General features: G+C 41.2%; 1 non-coding gene and 2 gene segments (V, D, J or C); all 3 read left to right on the top strand.

Moving 5' to 3' along the window:
* LOC131273778 (immunoglobulin kappa variable 3-20-like) overlaps positions 1-20283 on the top strand; it is a 1006205-nt gene that overhangs the window by 715010 nt on the left and 270912 nt on the right.
* LOC101424772 (immunoglobulin kappa variable 3-20-like) lies at positions 1645-2232 on the top strand. The segment is given in 2 exon segments: positions 1645-1705; positions 1889-2232. Coding segments are annotated over 2 exon segments (393 nt in total).
* LOC111759869 (small nucleolar RNA SNORA9) lies at positions 19385-19518 on the top strand. The gene has a single exon (XR_002793728.2). It is a non-coding gene; the product is annotated as a small nucleolar RNA SNORA9 (small nucleolar RNA).

Genomic DNA, 20283 nt, shown 5'->3' on the forward strand with positions numbered 1-20283 from the left:
TCTATTCACGCATTAGTTCAACTGTCCCCTACTTGAAGACAACATTTCCTTACTTCACATTTTAGGTGGGGCCCTCTGAGCCAGTTACCCTTCACAAGACACATCCTGTTTTATCATCCTGTCATCCATGGTGACTTTAAATTTTTGAATGTATACAAGAATGGGAAGGCAATTATATTGCACTGATGCAGGAAACCTATCAATTAAGTAGTAAAAATTCAAGCAAAATAAGTAAACTTAAGAATGTTTATTAAATACAACTTCATGGAAGAGGAGGAAAAAATACATGGGTGTAAAGAACAAACCTGAATTAATTATTAACATCTTCTAAATATAAATACATGGTGAACTAAGAACAGGGTGGATTGTTGATGAGAAGGAATGCCCTCCCTGATGATGTGGGCATCTGCAGCACCATTCCTGAATGCTGGGAGGGGACCCGCTCCTAAGGTAAAGTGCTCATAAGGAGACAAACTACAGGAAATGAACTTATTAATTAGAAATAGAACAATATATGCCTTAGGACATTTCCCATCAAGGAAAACCTCTTAGAAGCTTTGGAAAAAGTCTGCAGGAAAAATTATAGTCATGATAGTGGAAGAATTTTTTATTCATATAATTGTGAAAGTGTCCTAAATTTTCTCTTACCTCTGACTGTTCATGCAGAGGGTTGATCCTGAAATGGACCAAGTTCACATGGCCCTACCTTTCCTGAGTAACAGCTTAGCTCAGAGGAGGAAATCTCAAAGAAGCAGGCTAGTAATGGCTACAGAAATGTTACTTGTTTACTGTGCAACCTCCCAATAAAATGAATCATTCTCCTTGTTTATAATTTAATGTCCTTTGCATAGAAGTGTTCATGATATTGTTATCTGCATAGTTCTAAAAGTATCAATATTGTTGGGTAGGAATAAATGAAGAGGTGCTCTATCAGGCCTTGGGAACTGAAGCCATTTTACCTATGACCACTAGGTGGAGGTGTTACACTTCAGGTCTGCTACTCCTTACATTAGTGATTTTAGAAAGTGATCAATTTAAATTACAGTCATAAGGATGAATTGTACGTATTTGGTGACTCATTTCTGGGCGTAATATTGTAGTAAGGGTAATACAGAGAACTTGTTTTGGATATACTAAGTGTGGTTCCTTTGGTATTTTGGAGAGGAGTTTAAAATTTAGAACAGACTGAGATAGATACACCATACGTGCACTACATCTTAATCTATCCAATGATATGAGTATAATCCACCTAGGATTTTGGCACCATATTTATAACATTTAATTGAGATCTGATATTACACTTATAGGTGCATGTATTTTATTACAAATTCATTTTGTTTCCAAGATGGGTGCAGTTGATTTGAAAGAGTACAATTGCTGATAAAATATTTCATTTTCTGAATTGTGCTGAATATTGTTAAAAATTGTAGTGTTAAGTTGATTTCTTGCCTTTTGCATGCATGTATTACATTTCCTGTGGTCATGATATTTTATCTCCTTCCATTATTGTCTTTACAACTCACTGCACATGTTCGTTTGACTTCATACTCTCTATTGATTTGCATATGCTCCTCAGGGACTTGGTTGTCTGCTCAGAGCTCTATTAATGCAGTTTCCCTGGAGATGGGACATCAGTGCACTATACAGGTTGGAAAGATGATGTCACATTCCCAACTGCTCATCATCCTGGTGTTCTGGGCCTCAGGTGAGAAGTTTAGAAGAAAATTATATTCATAAATATGGAGAACTGTTTTAACATGCAGAGAGAACAAACCATTTCATCCAAAGCAGATCTGAATATATATGATAAATAAGAAAACCTACGTTTAGATACATATTATATCCATTTGTGACTGAATGTATGCTCTATGTTCTTTTCTGGCTGCAGGTGCCAGTGGGGACATCGTGATGACCCAGTCTCCAGGCTCTGTGGCTGCATCTGCAGGAGAGACCATCACCCTCAAGTGCAAGGCCAGTCAGAGTGTTAGCAGCTACTTACATTGGTACCACCAGAAACCAGGACAGGCTCCTAAACTGCTCATCTATGATGCATCCAACAGGGTATCTGGGGTCCCAGATCGATTCAGTGGCAGTGGGTCTGGGACAGATTTCACTCTCACCATCAGCAGATTCCAGCCTGAAGATCTGGGAGATTATTACTGTCAGCAGGATAAGAGCTCTCCTCCCACAGTGCTTCAACCTCGAACACAAACCTCCTCCCCAGGGCGGTAGGGCAATGAGTCCTGTAGCACCAGCTGCTTCCTCCACTAATAGACTTGAATATGTTTGCTTCCTCCATCTGTCTGAGAAATCACATCCTTTAGGGGACTGTGCCATAGAAATATTTTTTTTTTTTACTTGGCAAGTTCAAGTGAAAGGGTGAATTGACCCTCTAGGCTAGGGTCTTGTAAAATTTACACCCTGTGGATTGATTCTCTATTCATTGTATCTCCTTAATGGTTAAAAATTTATCATCTTCTTTCCTTCTCCCCCATTATCCTCCTAGTCTGGTCCTTCCCACAATTTAAATCCTTGGTTCTTCATATGCAAAACTTCCCCTATGGAAACTCATTTTCCTCCCTTACTCTTTCCTTCCTTGGACCCTTTGACATCCAAGCCTTTCTTTTCAGTGGCACGAAAGATGATTGATTTACTACTCTACCTTGTTTTTTTAATTTAGGTAACTATTTCTATTTCTTATTGCCATCAAATAGTAATTTTGAGTGCCTTAATATACTATACTCATTGAAGAATGCTTAGGTTATAAGGGATGATGCTCAGTCAATGAAATATGTTGATTTCAGTTTGGCCACTGTTCTCTGGGTGGAACTGAAAGCTCCACTCCCAAAATATGGGGGAGGAAAAGACAGTTGGGCCCCAAATTCAGCTACTGATGAGTAAATTCAGTGGGCAAAAATATAACCCTAAGAACAGCTAAAGTTTGAAATTGTTCAAGTGAGAAAGAGGCCAGTAGCTGGCATCTTAACTCTGCACCTGGCAGAGGGGAAGTGGGGACGACTGAAAATCACAGTGCAGTGGGGACTGGTTTTGTTCCATCCAGGCCATATTGCAGTTCTAGGCTAGGCCCCAACCCCACCTCTACAGGGAGGAAGTGGGGCCTGTGGCAGCCTCTCTAGGAAATTACTGGCCAAGTCTCAGAGGCATTTGATCACCCAATGTTGGTGATGCAAGTTGCCCAGGAGCAATTCTATGGCTGGAATTGGAAGCTCCATTCCCAAAAACAGGGGAGGAGGAGATGTTTGGCCACCACTTTCAACTACTGGTTAGTAAATTTGGCTCGCTAAAGTATAACCCTAAGAACATCTAAAGATTGAAACTGTTGAAGTCTGAAAGAGGCCATTGCCTTCCATTTTGACCCCGACCCAGCGTGAGTGGAAACCTGGCTGAACAAAAGTCATAGAGACTGTAAGAACCTGTTTATTTCACCCAGATCACTCTGCAGCCTTATCCCAGTCTTCAGCCCAACTTCTTGCACGGAGGATGCTGGCAGACACTGCACAAGCCTATCCAGGTAACCACAGGTACATTTGACTGGCAAAGACTGAATAATCAAAATTCTACCAGGGCAACTGTGGTCATCTTTGGACCTGAATTGTATAGATTGTTGCCCACACTTGCAGCTAACCCCTACCCAAGGCAATGGAGAAAGGGTGTGAAGCTTCATTAGTCTCTCTGGGCAGCTGCAGTCTAGGCCTGCACAATTTGTATTATTCCACAAAGCTGTGACTTTGTCCCTACTCCTGGCAAAGGAGAAAGTTGGGAGAAGCTTCCTTGATACCTAATGCAATGAGGGCAGCTTGAGCCTCCATATCTTGTAACACCAGCTACATCCTTGGATCCTATTGCACAACCAGCAAGGGAGAAAGGGCAGGAAGCCTGAACCTAAGAGAAAAACTGCACCCAGAATAAACACTCTAGTAAGCCAGATGTCATGACAAAACCAAAAGTTATAATCCACACCAAGAAACAGGAAGATATGGCCCAGGTAAAAGAACAAGAAAAGCCTCTAGATGACATAAAGGAGTTGAGATGACTAATCATAAATGTTCAAACAAATCTCCTTAATAAATTCAATGAGATGGCTGAAGAGATTAAGAATATTAAGAAGACGTTGGATGAGAAAAAGTAAAATTTGAAGAAAAATAGCAGATCTTATAGGAATGAATGGCGCAATAAGTCAAAGTAAAAAATATTGGAATCATAAATAGCAGATTTGAGGAGTCAAAAGAAAGGATCGATGAGCTTAAAATATGGCCTCTGAAAGTAAACATACAAAAGAACGGATGAAGAAAAGAATGGAAAAAAATTGAACAAGGTCTCAGGGAACTAATGACATATAAAATCGTGCAAACATACATTTCATGGGTGTCTCAGAAGGAGAAGAGAAGGGAATAGGGGTAGAAGAAATATTTGAAGAAATAATGATAGAAAATTTCCCAATCCTACTGAAGGACCTAGATATCCATGTCTAAGAAGCCCAATGTACTCCCATTCAAAATACTCCAAATAGACCAATGTCAAGACACACATTGATCAAAATGTCAAATGCCAAAAAAAAAAAGGCAGAATTCTGGGAACAAGATAAAAGCAAGGCAAAATAATAAGGATACCCAATAAGACAGAGTGCTGATTTCTCACAAAATACCATGGAGTCCAGAAAACATTGGTATGATTTATTTATGATAGTACAATAGAAAACTTCCACTCAAGAATCTTATATTTGGCAAGATCATATTTCAAAAATGAGGATGAGTTTAGAATATCAGAGATAAACAGAAGCTGGAAGAATTTTTAAAGAAGAGACCAGATTTTCAGGAAACACTAAAAGGTGTGCTAGAACCTGAAAAGAGAAGACAGGAGAGAGAGGCCTGGAAGAGAGTCTAGAAATGAAGATTATCTCAATAAAAGTACCAAATGTTAAAAGAGTGGTGAAAATAAAATATGGCAGATAACACTCAAATAGGCAGGAATAAACTTAACCAATGATAGAAAGCACTAGTATTCAGAACACAGCAACTCAGTGTTAAAAGAAATAAAAAAATGGCCTAAATAACTGGAAGAACATTCCATGCTCATCCCTTGGAAGACTAAATATCATTAAGATGTCAACTCTACTCTAATTTATGTATAGATTCAATGCAATCCTGAAAAAACTCTACCAGCATTTCTTTTAATTGAAAAAACAATTATCAAATTTATTTGGAAGGGTAAGGGGTCCTGAAAGACAGAAACATTTAAAAAGGAAAAGCAAACTGTCATCTCCAGATTTTAAACTATGTTATCTAGCTATAGTGGTTAAACATCATGGTACTGGCATAAAGACAGACACAAAGATAAATGGAATCCAATTGATGCTTCAGAAACAGACCTTCGCATGTATGGTCAAGTGATTTTTGACTAGCCTGTGAAATCTACATGTCTTGGGCAGAACAGTCCATTCAACAAATGGTGCTGAAAAACTGGATACCTATAGCCAAAAGAGGAAATGAGGACCCCTATCTCACACCTTATCCAAAAATTAATTCAAAGTGAATCAAAAACCTATAAATAAAAGCAAGAACCATAAAGCTTCTAGAAGAAAATGTAGGAAAATATCTTCAAGACCTAGTGATAGGTGGAAGATTCTCAAAGGAGATAAGAGGAGGCCAGGTATGGACTACTGATATTTAATGCATGTAGAAGTTTTAATTAACTTTACTGCATAAGTGTGGATATGTATAGAGTGGATGATAGTACATAGAGACTAACGAATGGGGATTTGGCTGAAAATGGTTGTCTAGGGATGTAAAAGCCAATCGACAGAATGCTAGAGAATATTCTAGGAACTGAATAGTATGGCAAACCAAGAGGTGGATGGGAATTATGTTTTATGGTACAAATGCAAGAGTGCCCTTTGTTAGCTAGGGCAAATGTACATCATTATTGCAGGGTGGTGGGAATGTGTGGAAACATGGGAAAAATACAGCTGGAGTGAACTATGGATTGTGGTTAGCAGTAATAATAAAATATTCTTGCATCTATGCCAAAGATGTACTTTGTTGATAATGGGTCAGTATGCAAAATGTGTGCCAAATGTACACTATGGAGGTGGTAATAATCAGATCACATTGTCTTACCTGTAGCAAATATCCTGCCACAGTGTGGTGTGTTGATAGAGGGATGTTGTTTGGGAACTCTGCACATGTACATGATTGTTTTATTGGATTATAACTCCTATCATAAAAATATATTAAAAAATAATAAGAGGGTGTTTTGGGGGAAAATACACCAAATGTAAGATAATGACTATAATTAGTAGCAAGATTTTGACAATATTCTTTCTTCACGTGTAACAAACGTTTCACGACAATTCAAGGTGTTGGTGGAGGGCCAACGTATGGGACTCCTGTATGATGTTATGTGTGTTTGCTTTGTATGTCCACAACTTCTACTATACACTTATTGTTTTTGTATCATCATATATATATGATACATATATAATAATAATAATAGGATCATTTGGGGGAAATACTTTAGTTAGTAGTAATATATTGACAATGCTCTTTAATAACTAGCTAAAAATGTCTAACAACAATGCAAGGTACTGATGGTAGGGTGAGGTATGAGAGTCTTGTATGATATTATATATGTTTGTTTTGTAAGTTCATAGTTATTACTATACACCTATCATTTATGTAAGTTTATGTATGAGTGATATAACTCAATATATTTTAAAATGTGCATAACTGGAAAATAATTTCATAGACTGAAATAACTGTTGACTTAATGTTATCTGTTCATTCAACAGAAACTTTTAAGTCGCACCTCTTTGCTTGACTCAGTGAGACTTTGCTACAAAGCAGTATAAAAATCCAAATTTGGAATATGTGTGTTCCTGACATAGCTACATGGAAGTTTCCAAGAAGTTTATAAGATGAGACAAGTTAGGATCAATTCAATCTAAAATTTGATTAAAATGATGGGTTGAAATCTATTTGGGTAGCTATAGATATTCTTTTTAAAGTCAATAAAAATTTTCCATTAAACATCTATTTATTGCTTATAGGATGGATGATGTATGTGTGGCAGGTTGAATAATGTAACTACAGTGAATTATACATCTTTTTATTTTATATTAGAAAAAATAAGTGAAGTATTATTGAAAATTTAATACCTGATATATAGGAGTATGAGGTATTAAATTTGCCCATATCTTCTCTCCATTTGACATATCATTAGACAAGAGGGTCCTCCACAGATCTTTCCAGGATATTCCCATCTCTGTTCCTCATTTCTGCTCCTTGTTTGAAGTGATCCATATGCACATGCCTAATGTGTTTTCACTTGCAAGAGTTATCATGTCTCTCTTGACCTTTTCTCCAGTTCATTCTTCCTTTACAGTTGATATCTATCTTAATTTTAACATCTTTTGTAATCTGGACAGATGGAGTATTATCCAAATCATAATTCATAGTTACTCTTTACTTAACAGTTTTTTTTTTTCACTTTACCGTTTTACCTTTCCTCCTGTAGTTTACACATGTAGAAAGATGAACCTGGGACATGGTGTGAACACTTCGCTTGGAAATCTCCTACGCTACGTGTACAAGTTTATTGATTTTGAATTCTGCTTTGCACACAAAAAACTCATAGACAAAATTCAGCAACGTTCTGATTCTATATAAAAGGATTGTGATGTTCCCCCTTTAAGGTAACAGTTTGTCATTTCCTCTGAGCACTCAACAGAAGCAAACATCTATATTTCCACTAATGTTCTGCTTGAGGAAATCTAGGCTTTACCAGAGGCCTCAAAATTCTTCCATTCTTTTCCCATCAACGATTTTAAAACTCACTTCCAGATATTTGGTATTTGTTATAGCACCACCCCATGCTTGGTACTAAAATCTGTCAGGATTCTACCACATAAAGAGAACATAAGACCTATATTATGAGCCTTCTTGCAATGAACAATTTGATCGTTGTGACTGACTTGCTTCAGTCCTCAAGGATTCTAATTACTGTCTTAACTGTTTTAATACCACTTTATTTTCTATTTTTGGTCAAATGTCCCTCCAGTGAGAATATATGTGATGGCATTGGGGGGCCAGTGTTTTTATCCAGGCAATTCTCCTGTTTGAAGTTTTAACTTAATCACATCTACGGAAATTTTACATATGATGTAACTCATATAGGATCCCAGGATTATGATTGTTTCATATGGTCTCCTTCAGGTGAGGACAAAAACACAAAAAGATATCTTCAGGCATCCTGAGTCTTCTAGGATCTTCTTGACCAAAGTTGTGTGACCGTTGCTATGACATTTGCTATCTTGGTCTCTGAGACTATCCCTCATAATGTATTGTTACTTTTTTAATCATCACAGTTCAGTCATCTTCTAAGTTGATGATAATCAGCCTAGATGAGGGAATTATTGGAGGCATGGTTGGGGCTTGAGGGATGAGATGGTGGACGTGTCAGGTATGAAGAGGACATTTGGTAAAGGAGTTACTTTTCCAAAAACGTTTCTTAATTCTCCTTTTTTGCAGAATTCAATGGATTTCTTCCCTAAGATGTCTGTAAATAGTTCACTATTGCATTGACTAAAAACATAACAGGATTTAGGTTATGTAGTCAGTTGATTTCATATACAGCTGATTGCAGCTATGATCTGCAAAAGAGATTTCCCTCAGCAATGTAGGGATTCTTTTTATCCAATTCGATGGTGGCCTCAAGAAAAAAAATGCAAGCAAAAGCATAGGTAAATGAGCACTGGTCTCAAATTTCAAATCTGTCCCTAAATGACCAGACCATGCCCTTTATTTGCTGTTCTTCAGTCTCCTCAATTAATAAATGAGAAAACATGTTCCATGATGATGAAAGTGGTTGTTGATGTGGGAGGAGTGGGGTGAGGGGGTTGGGAGGCATATGGGGACCTCATATTATTTGACTATAACATTTAAAAAAATAAAGAGAATAAAAAAGTTATTCAGAAAATGGCACCCATTCTTTGTGCCATTGAAAAACTCTTTAAACATATATATGAACCTAATATGTCTCAAGGAGAACACTTTTATTATCAAAAATGAAATCTTGCTCTAGTGACAAAAAAAAAAGAAATGAGAAATTTCATTTCTACACTCCTTTCTCACTCTAAGAGTCTCTAATTCTTGTCCCTGAAAGTAGCAACCACGAGTTTTAGCTATTAAATGGCCAGCACTAGGTTTTAGAATGAGGGCTCTTGATCAGGCTTCCTGAGTTTGAATCCTGATTTCTGGATTTACTGATTGTGTGACATTGGACATGATATTTACTCTCTCTAAATCCTAGTTTCCTTATCTATATAATGGGGCTAATCCAACCTGCCCCATGGGACTATTGGAGGATCCACTGATATGATGCTTGTCAGTGTCTGGGATACTGTATCCCTTACTATTACCATAAAGTATTATAAAAACCTGTTGCAAGTTGGCATTTGTTGGACCATCAGGCGTATCACAGGTCTCCTCTGTTCTCATTTCATTTTTTTCTTGATTATCAACATTTTCTTACTGTGACCTAGGCCATGAAATGTCGCTCATTTGCTTCCACAGTAAACCCATGGTAAAATAAAAGCTTGTATATTTCCTTGAGAAAGACTCATAGAGAGGGAAGAAGCTTATTCTCTATCTAGTCTGATCTTATTAGTTAGTATTTGGTTTAAGTCATGGTTCTATGTCTCAGGAGTTTTGTATTCCTAATCACATGGTTTCACCTTTCTTAGCCTTAGTTTACTCATTTGGGGAGCCGGGCACATGGCAGTACTAGCTAATGTCAGTTCCCTGCTTTCCTCTGCCTCCCTGGCTCTGGTGTCCTCTCCTTTCTTTCAACCCTGTTCAGACTTTGCACAGAGAACCTTGCTAGCATCAGGGATACAGAAGATTAGAGCCAGAGTTGGGAGATAGAACCTTCTCATAAAGAGATAAATTGCCACATGAGATGCCACATGGCAGGGTAGAAAGGACTAGTTGAAGCCTGAGAAGAGATGACGGGTCAGTAAATGGAGGGGCAGGAAGACTGAGAGGAACTGGGGAAAGAGAGAGGAGGAAGGAGAAAGGGAAGCCATTGCTTACCTGAGAATGGGGAATGGAGAAGAAGAATGAAGGGGACAGAGGAGAGGGAAGGTCGAGAGTGTAGGGAGAAAGGAAAGCAGACTTCATAGGGGAAGTCTGTTGGGGTGTCCATGGGGGTCTTTGTCCATGACAATGTTGGCAAGTGGAGCCAAGGAGAGAGGAATTGACAGGTGAAAAGGGATCATCCTAGTTGGTTTCCTCTTTCTTCCCCCATTGTCTCTTCTCTTAGAATATGTTTGCTTCTTCCATCTGTCTGAGAAACCTCATCCTTTAGGGGACTGTACCATGGTGAGATCAAGTAACTGGGTGAACTGACCCTCTAGGCTAGGGTCGCTTAAACTTTACACCCTGATGAATTGATTCTCTACTCATTGTATCTCCTTAATGTTTAAATATTTTTCATCTTCTTCCTTCTCCCCCATCATCCTCCACCTCTGGTCCTTCCCAAGATTTAAATCCTTGATCCTTCATATGCAAAACTTCCCCTGTGGAAGGTCATTTCCTCCTTTATCCTTATTTCCCTGAACACTTTGCCATCCAAGCCTTTCTTTTCAGTGTCACAGAAGATGAATACATTTGCTACTCTACCTTCTTTTTTAATTTAGATAACTATTTTCATTTCTTAATGCCATCAAATAGTAATTGTGAGTGCCTTAATATACAATATACTATATTAACTGAAGAATGTTTAGGTTAAAAGAGATTATGCTCAGCCAATGAAATATGTTGATTTCAGTTTGGCCACTGTTTGCCAGCTGGAATTGAAAGCTCCACTCCCAAATTATGGAGGAGAAAAAGATGGTTGGGCAACAAATTCAGCTACTGATGAGTAAATTCAGTGGGCAAAAATATAACCCTAAGAACAGCTAAAGTTTGAAATTGTTCAAGTGAGAAAGAGGCCAGTCGCTGGCATCTTAACTCTGTGCCTGGCAGAGGAGAAGCAGGGAGGACTGAAAATCACAGTGCTGGTGGGAACTGGTTTTGTTCCATCCAGGCCATATTGCAGTTCTAGCCTAGGCCTCAGGCCCACCTCTACAGGGAGGAAGCTGGGGGACCTGCGGCAGCCTCTCTAGGAAATTGCTGGCCAATCTAAGAGGCAATTGATCACCTTATGTTGGCAACGCAAGTCACCCAGGAGCAATTCTGTGGCTGGAATTGGAAGCTCCATTCCCAAAAACAGGGGAGAAGGAGATGTTTGGCCACCACTTTCAAGTACTGATTAGTAAATTTGGCTCACTAAAGTATAACCCCAAGAACATCTAAAGATTGAAACTGTTGAAGTCTGAAAGAGGCCGTTGCCTTCCATTTTGACCCTGCCCCAGCATGAGCAGAAACTGGGCTGAACAAAAGTCATAGAGACTGTAGGAAACAGTTTATTTCACCCAGATCTTCCTGCAGGCTTATCCCAGTCTTCAGCCCAATCTCTTGCAGGGAGGAGACTGGTGGGCCCTGCACAAGTCTATCCAGGTAACTGCAGGTACATTTGGCTGGCAAAGACTGAATAACTGGAATTCTACTGGGGCAACTGTGGTCATCTTTGGACCTGAACTGCATAAATTGTTGCCCACACCTGCAGTTCCACCCCTACCCAAGGCAAGGGGAAAGGGATTGAAGCTTCATTACTCTCTCTGGGCAGCTACAGTCTAGGCCAACACAACTTGTATTATTCCACAAAGGTGTGACTTTGTCCCTTCCCCTGGTAAAGGAGAAAGTTGGGAGAAGCTTCCTTGGTCCCTGGTGCGATGAGGGCAGCTTCAGCCTCCATATCTTGTAACACAAACTGCATCCTTGGCTCCTACTGCACAACCAGCAAGGGAGAAAGGGCAGGAAGCCTGAAACTAATGAGAAAATCTACACCCAGAATAAATAATTACTGTAGTAAGCCAGATGCCAAGACACAACCAAAAATTAAAATCCACACCAAGAAACAGGAAGCTATGGGCCAGTTAAAAGAACAAGATAAGCCTCCAGATGACATAAAGGAGTTGAAACAACTAATCATAGATGTTCAAACAAATCTCCTTAATAAATTCAATGAGATGGTTAAAGAGATTAAGGATATTAAGAAGACCTTGGATGAGCACAAAATATAATTTGAAAGCATATAAAAAAACAGATCTTATGAAAATGAACGGTGCAATAAGTCAAATTAAAAAATATTGGAATCATAAATAGCAGTTTTAAGGAGGCAGAAGAAAGAATTGGTGAGCTTAAAAGATGGCCTGTGAAAGTGAACAGATGACACCTGGTTTGAAAGCTATTGTCTCAGACTCTGAACATCACTTTAAGTAAATATGTTGTGAATAGGTTGTAAGAGTATCACTGTGGAAGGGAAAAGGTTTTGTGGTGGATGTGTGGGAGTGCTGTATATTGTATACATGAATTGCTGTGGTCTAGGGCTCTTGTGAAGAGAAGTTCAATAATTAGGGGAAAAAAAAGGGAAAGAAAAAGATAGGATGCAGAATTTTTCCAAGTCAACACGTATTCTATATCTAACCCTTAAACCCATCGCTACATCCCATTTTGCTAGTAAGAGATCCTGACATTATATTGGGGCTTCAATTTTCAGGAAGTTCTGGATCACAGAGTGGTCCAACAATGGCAGTGGAGGAATACTGGTATAGGACACTATTGACAGGTGATATATGGCTGACAGGGAGCTATACAGGGCATATGTCCAGGGTGCATGGTAATGTTTGGATATACTCATAGTGGTAACAATTAAAAACTACAGCTGGGGGGGTACTGGGTCCCTGGCCGGGGGTGCTGTGCCATGGTCCCTAGGGGAGCAGCAGCAGTCCCCCAGGTGCAACGGCAAGTACCGAGAAGGAATGAGTGTCCAACAGTGAGCCCCTGATACTAATGACTATGCTTGTGAGCCTATATGCCTGAAATAAGAACAAGGCCTAGAGCAGCACTGTGCCTGGGAATTTCCTCCTGACAGCCTTCATGTTACTCAAATGTGGCCAGTCTCAAAGCCTAACTCAGCATCTAAGTGCAATGCCTTCCCCCCAGCGTGGGACATGACACCCGGGGATGAGCCTCCCTGGCACTGAGGGATCACTATCAACTAACAACTGATAATGCAACTGGAAAATGACCTTGAATTGAAGGTTCAATGCGGATCAGTAGAATATCCCCGTCTACATAGAATAATATGACTTTAAAATGCTGTTTGACCTAATGTAAGGGGGAAATAGAAAGGAGAAATGAGTTTATATGGCTATGAGTCTCTAAAAAAAAAAGAGTCTAGAGGCTGTCAGAAGGATTGCCCTTATGCACAACTGAGCAGAGTCTAAGAGACAGATAAAGTAGATACAATCCCCAGGTATTGGTTCCTTTGAGGGCTAAAGGGACCTATGGGTTCTATAGTCATGGCAGATAGGGTTCACTACCATGTCAGATGGCCCTTCTTTGGAGCTGGTGTTTCTGCGTGATGAAACAGGACCCAGAGGGGATCTCTTTTCATAAGACTATCGTGCTACTTTACTGGAATTGTAGTTGGTATTGGGGTTTAAGATATAGTTAGGGGATTGAATCTTTTTACTGACAATATGATAGCCAGGCCCTGAGCCTCAACAGACTCCAGCTCCTACAATCTGATTTATTGGACTCACATTACTCAGCTAAGATGGAGTTGAAGAAGGACAACCACCACACCATAGAGCCTAAAGTGCCTACAACTGAAAGCAGGAGGATTGCATCCAGTAACCATGTGGAATCTGAGCCTCCTCTTGACATAGAGGTGCAACGGACACAACCAATCCAAGGTCCACAGAGAAAAGGTGGCATTGGAGTGGGAAAAGTGGACATGGTGGCTGATGGGTATGGGGAATGGCAGGAAGAGATGAGATGTGGAGGCGCCTTTGGGACTTGGAGTTGCCCTGGATGGTGCTTCAGGGGCAATCACCGGACATTGTAAATCCTCCCATGGCCCACTGGATGGAATGGGGGAGAGTGTGGGCCATGATGTGGACCAATGACCATGAGGTACAGAGATTTCCAGAGATGTACTTACCAAATGCAATGGATGTGTCATGATGATGGGAGTGAGTGTTGGTTGGGGGGGGGGAGTGGTGGGGTGGGGGTGGTGGGGTTGAATGGGACCTCATATTTTTTTAATGTAATATTTTTACAAAATCAATCAATAAATAAATAAATAAATGGAGGGAAAAAAAGAAAGTGAACATACAAAAGAACAAATGAAGAAAAAAAATTAAAAAAATCAAACAGGATCTCAGGAACTAATGTAAAACATAATTGCAGGGTGGTGGGAATGTGAGGAAGCATGGGAAAAATACAGCTGGAGTGAATGATGGATTGTGGTTAGCAGTAATAATCTAATATTCTTGTAACTATGCCAAAGATGTACTTTGCTGATAATTGGGCAGTATGCAAAATTTGTGCCAAATCTACACAGTGGAGGTGGTGGTAATCAGATGACATTATCCCGCCATGGTGTGGTGTGATGCTAGAGGGATGTTGTTTGGGAATTCTGCACATGTACATAATTGTTTTACAGGATTACAACTTCTACCATAAAAATATATTAAAAATAATAACAGGGTGTTTTGGGGGAAAATACACCAAATGTAAGAGAATGACTATATTTAGTAGTAAGATTTTGACAATATTCTTTCTTCACATGTAACAAATGTCTCACGACAATGGAAGGTGTAGGTGGAGGATAGATGTATGGGACTCCTGTATGATGTTATGTGTGTTTGCTTTGTAAGTTCACTACTTTTACTATAAACTTAATGCTTTTGTATCTTCATATATAAATGATACAAATATAATAATAATAGGGTGGATTGGGGAAAATATTTTAGTTAGTAGTAATATATTGACAATGCTCTTTAATAACTAGTTAAAAATGTCTAACAACAATGCACGGTCCTGGTGGTAGGGTGAGGTATGAGAGTCCTGTATGATGTTATATATGTTTTTTTTGGTAAGTTCACAGTTATTGCTATACACATATTGTTTATGTAAGTTTATGCATGAGTGATATACCTCAATTAAGTAAAAAATGTTCATAACCTGAAAACAATTTCGTGGACTGAAATAACTGTTGACTTAATGTTGTTTGTTCATTCAATAGGAATTTTTTTTTCCAAATTCTACTCAATTTATTTATTTTTTTAAAAGATATTACATTAAAAAAAATATGACGTCCCCAATCACCCCCACCGCCCCCACCCCACCACTCCACCCCCAATAACACTCTCCCCCATTATCATGTCACATCCATTGCGTCTGGTGAGTACATCTCTGGGCATCGCTGCACCCCATGTCCCATGTTCCACACCATAGCCCACACTTTCCCTCGTTCCATCCAGTGGGCCATGGGAGGACATACAACATCCAGCAATTCTTGCTGGGGCACCACCCAGGACAACTCCAAGTCCCGAGAATGCCTCCACATCTCTTCTCTTCCTCCCCTTCCCAGCACCCAGCAGCCACCATGACCACTTTTTCCACAACAATGCCACATTTTCTCAATTATTAACCACAATAGTTCATGGACAGAATATCATTAAGTCCAATCTGATCCTTACTGTATTCCTCCTTCCTGTGGACCTTGGCTTGGTTGTGTCCATTCCACATCTATGTCAAGAGGGAGTTTAGATTCCACATGGATATTGGATGCAATCCTCCTGCTTTCAGTTGTAGGCACTCTAGGCTCCGTGGTGTGGTGGTTGACATTCTTCAACTCCATGTTAGCTGAGTGGAGTAAGTCCAATAAATCAGAGTGTAGGAGCTGAAGTCTGTTGAGGTCAGGACCTGGCTATCATGTTGTCAGTCCAGAGATTCAAATCCCCTAGATATATCTTAAGCCCCAGCATGAACTACAATTCCAGTAAAGTAGCATGAAAGTCTTGTGAAAAGAGATCCCATCTGAGTCTAGCTCCATCATGCAGAAACACCAGCTCCAAAGAAGGGTTAACTGGCATGGCAGTGAACCCCATCTTCCATGACCATAGAACATGTGGGTCTCTTTAGCCCTCAAGAGGACCAATACCTGGGGTTGTATCTATTTTATCTGTCTCTGAGACTCTGCTCAGGTGTGCATAAGGGCAATCCTTCTGACAACCTCCAGAATCTTTTTTAGACACTCATAGCCATATAAACTCATTTGTCCTTTCCATTTCCCCCTTAATTTAGGTGAATCAGCATTTTAAACTCCTCTTATTATATGTAGACAGGGATATTCTGCTGGTCCGCATTGAACCTTTAATTCAAGGTCATTTTCTAGTTGAATCATCAGCTGGTACTTGGTAGTGATCCCTCGGTGCCAGGGAGGCTCATCCCTGGGAGTCATGTCCCACACTGGGGGGAAGGCAACACATTTACATGCTGAGTTTGGCTTCGAGATTGGCCACATTTGAGCAACATGGAGACATTTTTAGCAACCTGAGTGTATATTAGGCCAGGTTCTTAGCACTTTTCGAGGATTTTTTCATTTAGTCCTCACATCAGTCTTACTAGGTCATATTCCTCCCCTTACATATGAGAAAAATGAGACATAAAATTCAAGTAATTTCCTACTATGACTTGTGAGCCTATTTTCCTGGGCAATTGTATGGAGACAATGATGTGGGAAAAGGAGCTCAATAATTTATCCACTGAGTCTTTCCAGGCTTAAATCCCAGCTGCCTTGACCCCTGGTGGTAATTCACCTGTGCACATACATGGGGATGGGGCCTTGGAGCTCAGGGCCTGTGTCCTGGCATCTTGGCCTTAAGTCCTCCAGCGGCCACTCTGTCAGCAATTTAGTTTGGTAAAATGTTAGATCCCACTTTGCTAGCCTTTATAAATGCTCCTCTTCCTCCCTAAGCCCCAGAGACAGCCTAAGTGGCCCCTTCTATGGAAAGATGAAAATGTCTGACCTATACGTGATCTCACTGGGAGCCAGGATTTCAAGAAAGAACAAATAAAATTGTTAGGTTGGAGGGACACAGACTGAAAAACTAGGACTTGGAATTGTCAATGCCTGGAACAAGGCGTGCTATAAAAAGACAAACAAGCAAACAAACATCTCTGCTTTCCCTTTACTCTTCCTGTTTCGTATCTTGTCATCTCATCAGTCAACTTTTGCTTCTTTTTCCTCCTCCTCTCCCTCTCACTTCCCAATTTCTATCTCTCCATCTTCCTTTACTTGTTTTTTTTCTTTTTAAGGAGGAACCAGGGACCTTGTACATGGGAGGCAGGCACTCAACCATGAACTGCATCTGCCTCCCTCCTGTTCTTTTTATTTTGTTTACTCACCCTCTCCACTCCTTTTTCCCATTTCTTCAAATACTATGTTTACCTCATGGAATTGATCCAGGTCTTGTGGGCAGGAACGTGTTAGCATAAACACAAAGAAACATGGAATATTCTAAAAACCTCCTTTTACAGAAAATGTGTTAAAAACAGAAGCTACACTCCACTTTTTAAACCAGAGAGGATTCCATCCTGAGGCATGGACCTCAGAGTTGGAAAAGGACCTCGAGGTCCCCAAACAGGCTCTTGGTCTTGCAGACCAGCTGAGGAGGGATGTGAGGGAGTGCTGCACTCAGGGGTGTCTGGGGCGGCATGCATGGCCCAAAGAAGGGACCGGTGGGGTGACAGGTGAGCAGCTGACTGCCCCAGTCTCGGGATATGAAACTTTGTTATTATTATAAAACTTCCTCCAGCTACAGAAAGTCTTAGCTCCTCTCACTGTGTCTTAGTTTATATACAGTCCACATGCTCTTTCCAGATGTCCAGACATCTTTGCCCCCAAATAGTTGAGTCCTGTGCCCATGGGTGGGTCTCCCCGTCTCAGGAGGAGTCGCTGCTTCCCACTCGATAAGGTGCAGAGTGTGGAGATGCTCTCTCTTTCCTGAGAAAGGACAGCAACCCTGTCTGATGTGGTGTCCCAGGGCAGAGCCTTCCTAGGTTTCCTTGCCAGAGATCCTTTCCTCATTCTTGCTTTATTTTTTATTTCCCTCTTCTCCCTTCCCTTCCCCTTTCCCTCTTTAATTCTTTCTCTTTCCTTTTCCTCCCCATTTTCAACTTTCCCCTCATTTCTCTCTTCACGTACCACCACTCATACTCAGAGCTGTCCGTACTCAATAGGCTGCACCCACTGGGCTTTCAGAGGTGCCAGGGTGTGAGTTCTTTACCTGCTATCACTTTTAATCTTCGCAATTTTTTTTAACCTATGAAGTGGTTACCATCGTTATCTGCATTCTAAGGGAGATAAAGTAAGGCCCAGGTCGGAGAAGAACCTTTCTCAGAGTCCCAAAGCCTATAAATGGCAGAGTTCTGACACAGAGTTCATGTTCACAGCCCACAGGTGCAGCCTGGCTCTCTCGCCTGCTTGGACTTGAACACATGTTGGCATGAACTTTCTGGATTCGAGGAACGTTCAGACCCCGTGCTCACCTGTCCCATTTCTGGGAGGGGATTCAGCCATACTAGGGTGCATGAACCCTTACTGGGGCCCACTGGACATTATGGAATGAAGCCTTGGGGAGCTGAGCGCTATTCTTTGCCAGCCCCATTGGGTTAGCTTCGTAGTGATGCTGCAAGAAAGAGCACAAACTGGGTGGCCGAAAACAGCAGAAACTGCCTGGGTCAGCTCGGGATTTCACCACCTGTCCACCAGCCGCCTGGGAAATCCCCACCATCAGCACAGTCTGTGAAGTCCAAGGAACCCCCAAGGAATGCTGGACGTATCTGCCCGCCTTCCCTTCCCTCCAGCTCCTGGAACAACCTCTGCTCATGGCAGCCTGAGGCAAAGCTTTATTGAACTAAAAAGCAAACAGAAATGTATTCTCTCATGGTCCTGGGGAACAGAAGCTGGAAATCAGGGTGTTGCAGGGTTGGCTCCTACTGGAGGCTCAGAGGGAGAAACCGCCCCTCCTCTCCCGCAGCTCCCGAGACTTCCAGCCAGCCTTGGCGTTCCTAGGCTTGCAGGTGTGTCCCTGCACTCCCACCTGACCTTCCCAAGCTGGTTTCCAATCACCCCCTCCTTACTAGGACACCAGCCACTGGGTTAGGGCCACCCCAGTCCAGCAGGACCTTATGTGAACTAAGTGCAACTGCAAAGACACTATTTCTACATAAGGCCACATTCACAGTATGAGGAGGTTCACACTTCAGTATATCCTTTTGGGGGACAAAATTCATCCCATGAAATGGGGCTTTACTAGCTTCGGTCCTGGGGGTCAGGCTTCAGAGTGTTGCTTTCTGAAGAGGAGCTGACTTTGGGATCACAGATGAATTCCAGAAGGACGAGGGGCTTGCAAGCCTCCAGCGTGCTTGGGTCTGCAGTGACCCTGTGCAGTCCTACAGTGCTTGCAAGAACAGGTTTGAAATGGTTGCAGGCCTTGCTCTGCTCCATCTACAGACCAAGGTAATAGACATTCAGACCGTTGCTTGCCCCCTCCCAAATATGGTATACTGGGTGTCTTGTCTGAACTGTCTAATACTGTAGCCACCTGGCCATGTGTGGCTTGTTTAATGCTAAGTGAAATTTAAGATTCAGATTTTCAGAGGCTCTGAGTCTATAGGATGTTTGATTAGAGAAGTGAAGGCTAAGTTTTTACTGAAGAGCTGAATGCCTAAGGAACTAAGGGAGGGTGAGGGTAGCACGAGCTGAATTTCATGGAAGAGCATTGGAGAGGCAGGTAAGAATGTCTGCTGAGCACGCATCTTGTGCCAAACCTGCTGATACTCAGCTTAGTTTCAATGTTGAGGAATAGTTGTAGCTCCAGAACAGTATGGGAGCAGATGCTGAACATCTGTTGGACCTCAGCAGGGTTCCTGTTGGAGAAAAAGCTCGTCTGTGATGTCTTCCCACCATGGTGCACAGCACTTTGGAGTCTACCATTCCCCTGGTGTTTGAGCAGCAAAATTCCCATAATACCAGAGCTGGAAGAGCCTTGAAAGGCTGTGCCTTCAGTGTCCATCAGACTGTTCCATGTATCTGTGCAGTGATGAGGAAGTCCATGTGGCTCAAGAAGTTGAGTGCCTGCCTATCACATAGGAGTCCCCAGATTTGGTCCTGGTGCCTCATAAAGAAGACAGCAAGCTGATGCAATAAGATGATGCAATGAGGAAACAGTGAGAGACACAACAAGCAACCAACGGGGGTGTCTCAAGCAGTTGGGCACCTCCATCCTATATGGGAGGTCGCAGG

The sequence above is a fragment of the Dasypus novemcinctus genome, chromosome 17 (genome assembly GCF_030445035.2).
Source record: "Dasypus novemcinctus isolate mDasNov1 chromosome 17, mDasNov1.1.hap2, whole genome shotgun sequence".
NCBI lineage: Eukaryota > Metazoa > Chordata > Mammalia > Cingulata > Dasypodidae > Dasypus > Dasypus novemcinctus.